The sequence below is a fragment of the Glycine max genome, chromosome 19 (assembly GCF_000004515.6).
Source record: "Glycine max cultivar Williams 82 chromosome 19, Glycine_max_v4.0, whole genome shotgun sequence".
Classification (NCBI taxonomy): domain Eukaryota; kingdom Viridiplantae; phylum Streptophyta; class Magnoliopsida; order Fabales; family Fabaceae; genus Glycine; species Glycine max.
Genome location: NC_038255.2, coordinates 23400110 through 23408223, shown reverse-complemented (window position 1 = coordinate 23408223; position 8114 = coordinate 23400110). Strand labels below are relative to the sequence as shown.

Genomic DNA, 8114 nt, shown 5'->3' with positions numbered 1-8114 from the left:
TAGTTGTGAATTTGGATACATCACTCGTCATGTGCTTGGAACATCCACTGTCTATGTACCATTTCTTCCTTACAGAATCTTCTTTGTTATTCTCATCAAATTTTGTCATGAGACACAAGTTGACTTGGTCTTCATCATGATCTTTGAGTAACCTGTTCCTGAAAATACTTTTGAAAGACAAAGAACCTAAAGAGGCCATTAATCTTGAAGTGGTTAGACTTTCTACAAGAAACCTGCTCTGATATCACTTGTTGGATCGAGTGGCCTCAGAATAATTAAGAAGGGGGGGTTGAATTAATTATTCCTAAACCTTTACTAATTAAAAATTACTCTTCTAAGGTTTTTACTAAATTGTTAAGAGAATGAGGAGTAGAAGAGAAACTTAGCAGAAAGTAAAAGCGGAAATTAAATGCACAACGGAAAGTAAAAGAGTAGGGAAGAAGGAAACAAACACACAAGAGTTTTTATACTGGTTCGGCAACAACCCGTGCCTACATCCAGTCCCCAAGCGACCTGCGGTCCTTGAGATTTCTTTCAACCTTGTAAAAATCCTTTTACAAGCAAAGATCCACAAGGGATGTACCCTCCCTTGTTCTCTTTGAACCTAGTGGATGTACCCTCCACTAGAACTAATCCACAAGAGATGTACCACAAAGGATAAACCCTCCAATGTGTTAAGACAAAGATCTCAAGCTGTTAAACCTTTGATACTTTGTGAATGGGGATACAAAAGAATTCTCAAGCGGTTAGTCCTTTGAACACTTTTGTATAAGGGAATGGGAAGAATCAAAAGAATTCTCAGACTGTGTCGTTTTGAATTCTTTGACAAGGGAGAAGGGAGACACAAAAGAATTCAGGCGGTTAGTCCTTTGTTCTTTTGGAAAAGGGAGATGAGAGACACAAAAAGAATTCAGGCGGTTAGTCCTTGGCGAATTCTTTTCGGCAAAGGGAGAAGAGAATGAAGAGGATAAATAGCACAAGTTTTCAAGGTTTAGAAAACCAGAAAACTTCAGAAAGGTTTTGGTACAAAGAAGAAGAAGAAGTTCAAAGAGATTCAAGGCTTGTAAAGGATTGATTGAATGAATGTAAAAGTGTAAAAGTGTATTGAAAAGCAAATCAAAGCCTTGCTTTTATAGACTCTTCATGTCTGGTCAAAAGGACCATTTAGAAGAGTTATAACTTTTAGAAAAACTTAAAAACAATTTGAAAAAGTCAAAAACCATTTGAAGAGTTACATCTTTTCATTTATTCAGAAACAATCACTGGTAATCGATTACCAAATCAGTGTAATCGATTTCACAAGGCTTTTATGTGAAAGGATGTGACTCTTCACATTTGAATTTGAATTTCAACGTTCAAAGGCACTGGTAATCGATTACCAAAACATTGTAATCAATTACAACTTTTTGAAATTAATTGGAACGTTGTAAATTCAATTTGAAAACTTTTTCAAAACAATTTTGCTACTGGTAATCGATTACAACAATCTGGTAATCGATTACGAGAGAGTAAAAACTCTTTGGTAAACATGTTTTGAGAAAAACCATGTGCTATTCAATTTTTGAGAAAAACCTTTTCATACTTATCTTGATTAAGCCTTCTCTTGATTCTTGAATCTTGAGTCTTGAATCTTGATCTTGATTTTTGAGATCTTGAACCTTGAATCTTGATTCTTGACTCTAAACTTTATTCTTGAGTCTTGAATTCTTCTTGATTCTTATCTTGAACTCTTGAATTCTTCTTGATTCACTTGAGTTGTTCTTTGATTGATCTTTAAGCTTTTTGTCATCACCTTTGTCATCATCTTTTGTTATCATCATTGTTATCATCAAAACACCTTTGAATCACCTTTGATTCTCCATGAAGCTTTGCTTCTACATTGAATCTTGATCTTGAGTCTTGGAACTTGATTCTTTTGTCTTGAAGTCAAATTTCCTCTTGAACCTTGAAGTGTTCTTGATTCAATCTTGAACATCTTGAACTTATTCTTTGATTCTTGAGATCATCATCTTTGTTATCATGAAGTGTTCTTGACCTTTGAGCTTTTTGTCATCACCTTTGTTATCATCAAAACTTCTTTGAATCAATCTTGATTCATCATGAAGCTTGCTTCTACAGTCTCCTTAGTCCAAGGATTATGATGTAATCGTACCTTGAACCCTTTTTTGATTTTAATAAGATTCTCGATGTTTTTGAGTCATTTGATTTTCTTCCTTGCACTTTAATTCTTATTTGGAAAAGGCCATTCTAATACATAATTGATTGCATAGTAGTGATCATCTGCATATAATTGGTAAATCTAGGAAGGCAGTGTTTTATACCAAAATGCATGGCCAAACTAGTTGGATAATCTCCGATGATCAATTGGAAAACTAATTAATCACCCTTGTCTTCGAACTTAATCCTTTGGCTTAAATTAAATACATCAATGATCAATTGAATATTGTTTAAGGCAAAAAAGCATTATTAGACCACTATCAATGGCTAGTCTATGGGAAGTCAACAATTGGCATTTTAAAGAATCTTGTTAGGATTAGGATCAGGGGATATCGGTATGCGTGAATTCATAATCCTTGGATATCTATCTTATTTGTTCACACTTATCTTGCTTATTTGATTTCTATCTCGCATACGATAATTGATCAAAACAAATCTCTCTTAATTTTAAATCTTTCCTTAATTACTTAGTTAATAAAATTGATTATTTAGGAACATAAATGGTCCTTTGGGTTCAATATCTAAACTTAGGTCCTCTGTTACTGCTGTATGGATACACTTGTCCTTGTGCAACTTATTTTACACATCAGTTGTACTCAATTTTGTGTAGTATTTCATTTGGAGATTTCATGTTTAGGATTAAGTTGGGAGGCAATTATGAGGTAGGTGACAATGGTGAATGCATAAGACCAATAGTTTGGTGGCAATTTTCCATGGTGTAATAAAACACGTCCTGTTTCTACTATGTGACTGTAGGCATCGTTCAACTGTTCTATTGAGTTTCGGGGTGAGGGCTGGGGTGGTGAAGTGAGAAATGCCATGTCGACTCAATTACTGTTTGAGTTTGATGAATTCGTCCTTATTATCATATGGATGTAAGAGGTGTATTAAAATATCTTTCAACCAAATTTTTTAATTAAGGAAATATTATTGAAACATCTGATTTATTTTTCAATGGATACAATCAAGCATACTTTGAGAAATGATCAACAAAAACAAGGTAATAAAAAAACCATCTAATGACCTAATAGGAGCTGTGCCCAAAGTTGGTGTAGACAAGATCAAATGGCTTCTTATTGTTGAGACTCAAAAATGAGAGATAGGAAGTTTGTTGCTATTGGAGCTGCAACATAAGATGCACGAGAGACATTGGTGCTTAAATAAGAATATAATTTTTTAAATGTCTCAAATAATTGAGGTCTTAGGCGACTACCTCATTTTCTTACATAGCTTAATCAAATTAAGGGTGTTTCATAGCTTTTTTCTCCTACTATCACTAAGGTTTCTTACGATTGCATGGAACGAGTTCATCTTCAAAGTATTTTTTCCTTTTAATATTTTTTTTTATTGGAGCCACTCTAATTCCTTTTATGAAAAATAAAATTGCTTTGAAAGTTCATTTTGCAACATTTATTGGAAAAAAAAAGAGATAAATGAGATCAGCATTAATATGTGAAATATCCCACGACTTGCTTTGTATGTGGAGATCAAATTTCCTCGAAAGACTAGTATACACATTTCGCTAATAAACCATTTTAAACAAATCACTTGACAACTAAGACCAAAAACAAAATGCTATAATTAGGGGTGGAAATGAGCCGAGCAGCTTGTCGAGGTCCTTCGGCTCAGCCTATGTAAGGCTCGGCTCGGCTTGGCTTGTTTACTATAAAGGCCAAGCTCAAGCTTTTTAAAAAGTCTTTTTAGATAAAAAGGCCAAGCTCAAATCATAAAAAAAGCTTGTTAAGCTTGACAAGCTGGCTTGTTTAACTAATAATAATAATAATAATAATAATAATAATAATAATAATAATAACTTTATTTTATCAAATCTTATCTTATCCAGATTTTATTCTATCTAGATTTTATTTTATTCAGATTTTATTTCATCCCATCTTATCTTATCTTGTCCAGATTTTATTTTATTTCGTTTATGGGTTTGGACTTAAAATAGATTTGTAAGCTTTGGGGCTGAGGACCTATATAACAGCACCAAGGTTTTAGTTTAGGGAGTTTTTTTTCGGAGAGAAGAATAATTCTAGGATTTTAGAATTTCAGTTTTTATTACTGTTCATGCACACTGTTCACGTAGAATAAAATTCATTTTTTGCAAATCATCTCTAATCCATACATTTTTTAATATTATGCTCTTTTTATTTTCTTTTGATATACTTTGTGCTTTAACGACTTGAATTCAATATGATTTTGTTTATCAATTATTTTTGGATTTGTACATTACTTATACGAAATTTTATAAGTTTCTTTTTTTAGTTAGTATTTCACTAGGTTTTAAAATAATTAATTAATCAAAGACGTCTTTAAGCAGACTTTTAAATAGATTCGTGGGCCAAGCCAGACTTTTATATAAGCCGAGCCGAGCCTTAAAAAAAAACCTATGAAAGGTAATGAGCCAAGCTCAAGCCTTACGTATTCAACTCGGGCCGAGCTCAAGCCTAGTAAGGCTTGACATGGCTTGCCTCATTTCCACCCCTAACTACAATTTACTAGTTTTGACTCATATATATAAGTCTCAAGTTCAATGCATTTAAAACTAATTAAGATTTCGAGATTGTTTGTCAATAGCCCATAAGTCCTGAGATGATAAAAGTTAGCTTAATGCATGTATTTGATTTGAATAGAATCTGCTTGTAAAGAATGAGTCGGCAGTAATTATTAATTAGTTAAACATCTTTCTCAATACGTTGGGAGAAATAAATTCACTAATAGACCAAGGAATAATTAGTTCTACTCATTCTCATCCATATCTTAGGAGAATCCATATCACACATTGACTTTTCAAATAAACTACGATGCATGTCAAATATCACAATATTCGTCATCTTTCAAAAAAAAAAAATGAGCGGTAGAATGCGAAGTGACATTAACATTACAACCCTTTATTTCTTGGAAAAAATTACAGACAAACTAAGAAGGTTCAGTTCCACTACATCCATTAGTAGCAGGAATTGCCACTAATTGACATTTTAAGGTTGGATTCAAAAACCGTCAAATATAAATGTAGGAAGAAGAAAGGACAAGGACTACTACATCACTGTTATACAGCCCAAACCCTTGTCCTTCCCCTTACCTCTGTTTTTTTGGTCATTTCCTTTTAATCAACACTTCTTCATTTAGGTTCTTGTGGCCATAATGTGATGATCACTCACTTGGCCATCATCACCTTAACGAACTCCTCGTAGTTTATTTGGCCATCTCCATCAACATCAGCCTCACGAATCATCTCATCGACCTCTTCATCGGTGAGTTTCTCCCCGAGGTTGGTCATCACATGACGGAGCTCAGCAGCAGAGATGAACCCATTCTGATCCTTGTCGAAAACCCGGAATGCCTCTTTCAGCTCCTCCTCAGAATCAGTGTCCTTCATCTTCCTAGCCATGAGGTTTAGGAACTCAGGGAAGTCAATGGTACCATTCCCATCAGCATCCACTTCATTGATCATGTCCTGGAGTTCTGCCTCAGTTGGGTTTTGCCCCAATGAACGCATAACAGTTCCAAGCTCCTTGGTTGTGATGCAACCTGCAAATATATTTTTCACTTCTACAAATTAACATTTTTTTCATTTTTGTTCCTGCAAATTTATTTTTTTCAACCATGCAAAATGTGTTTATTTTATTTTTTATCATTAAAACATTTTATATAACGTTTTTTCACTGTTCAAAGTATTTTTTAAACTGTTTCTCATTTTTTAAAGCACTTTAAATAAGAAAAACAAAACAAACATATTTTATAAGGACTAAAACAAATTTACGTGGATAAAAATAAAAAAATTCTAAATTACATGAAAAAAAAAAATATTTAAGCCTCGTTATTATACCAGAGATGTGGTTAGTTAGAAGATTGTGCTTTTGTCAGTCACAATACTAGCAGTAGCATATAAGCCACATAGACAACATGTTCATATACAACTTTTCACATTCAATTAATTTCAGGATCCACACCCCTTCGTTCAGCTGTTCATTTGAACGTTTTATATGTTTTCAGTTTTCACTTCTAATTACAAAAAGAGTAAATAATTTATGCATTGACCGTCAAGGAATTTTTATGATATCGTCCAATCACAAATTACTAATTAGCATATATATAGCAAATATCTAAAAGTCATATCTAACATGATTAGTTAACATGATTTCTTTTTTCTTGTTTGTAAAAGTTTGTTTAGAAAACAATGAAAATGAAAAATTTTGTGATTAAAAGTACAATGTACAAACAGAAAATGAAAACAAAATGTTTTCTCAAAGCAAATGCTCCCATATGTTATTTTAGAAAATAAATACTATTACAATTAAAATAAAAATGTTATAATAATTACACAACAGTACTTTTCTCACTGGCATTAAAACCTTGAATAAAAAAATTTAATTACTAAGTAAAAAGACACAAAAAAAGCTATTTCATAAAAAGCCCTTTTCTATAACACTTGCTACGTTTCTCAATCTGATCTCCTCCGTTGGCATCACAATCTAGATCCAAAATCAAGAGAAATGAAGAAAAATGAACAATTCACCGACTATTTGTCACTTTCTTTTTCTTTTTTACCCAAAAATTCGTATAAACCAAAACAACCAGTCCACAACAACCCGCCAAGACATCCAGAAACCTTCTATGAACACTTTTTCAGGAAGAAATATTTAATTAAAAAAAAAAACAGAAAACTCCAATAAAACCTTGTCTTAAAAAATACAAAACAAACCTAACATGCAATTCACATATACAAAAGAACAAAAATCTAAACAAACAATTCCTTCAATAGTGTAATTCATCCCTTTCTCTCTCCTCGTCCACCAAACAGAGACAAGAAAATAATCGCCAGAAAAACAAAATAAAGTTAAACATTTTTTTATCTCCTCTGCAAAGTTCAGCTTATAATAATTTCCGAGATCTAAATCTACCAAAGTTTTTTTACGAAGTGGCCCGCCGAAAAGGATAACTAATTTTCCTTGGCACCATGAGCACACACAAAGTATATGATTTATTTCATATCAAAGTCAAAAAATTCAAAACTGGAAAGACAAAAGTCGCAACTAGTGTATCTAAACCTACCAAATTAACCACAAAAAAGAATTTTCAAAAAAAAAAAATTGGAATTCATCTAATTTTCCTGATCCATTTATCACGAAAAGAAACACCGATCTACGAAAACCACAAACACGAAAATCAGATTAAATCAAATACGCAAAACATGAGAGAGAGAGAGAGAGAGAGAGAGAGAACGAACCATCGCCGTCCTTATCGAACAAGCTGAAGGCTTCCTTGAACTCGGAGATCTGTTCATCGGTGAGTTGATCCGCCATTGTTTTGGTTCTTCTTTGGTGAGGGAAAAATCGCTCTTTTTTCTTTTCTTTTCTTTTTTCGTTCTAATAAGAATTTGGTGAGAGAGAGTGTGTGTTTTAATGGTTAGGCACGAGTGTCGTTAGCGTTGATTATATACGGTGGAGCTTCGGTGGCACCAATCAATGCTATGTATCATAACAACAACAACTGCGTAACGCAACGCAACGCGGTCTCCACACACCTTTACTACCGTTCTTGACTTTTCCTTTCTCTCTTCCTCTTTTGCCCTTCCCTTTCTTTCTTCCTCTTTTACCCTTCATTACCTTTAGTGTTTTTTTTCTTTCGTGTTAACTTTCCGGATGTGGGAATATGTGAGGCTGAGTCTGGCCTATAAATTTTAGCTTATGATAAATTTTTGAGATCTGAGTCTTATCTCTTTAAAAGTCTAGTCTGACCTAATAACTTTTTTAAAAGCTTTCTTGACAATAAATCTTTAATATTCCTTTGATCTGGCATTGGAACGTAATAGAAAAGTTAAAGGAAAAGGAAAAGTTAACAAGAATAGGAAAATCAATAAAAAACAATGAGGAATATAAAGGGGCACAAGA

At 33.1% G+C, this 8114-nt stretch overlaps 1 protein-coding gene across 1 annotated transcript; it reads right to left on the bottom strand.

Moving 5' to 3' along the window:
• Window positions 1-5011: 5011 nt before the first annotated feature.
• Window positions 5012-7566, bottom strand: SCAM-3 (calmodulin). The gene is given in 2 exon segments (NM_001249782.1): window positions 5012-5751; window positions 7451-7566. Coding segments are annotated over 2 exon segments (450 nt in total). The 5' UTR covers window positions 7527-7566; the 3' UTR covers window positions 5012-5377.
• Between the last annotated feature and the right edge of the window lie 548 nt (window positions 7567-8114).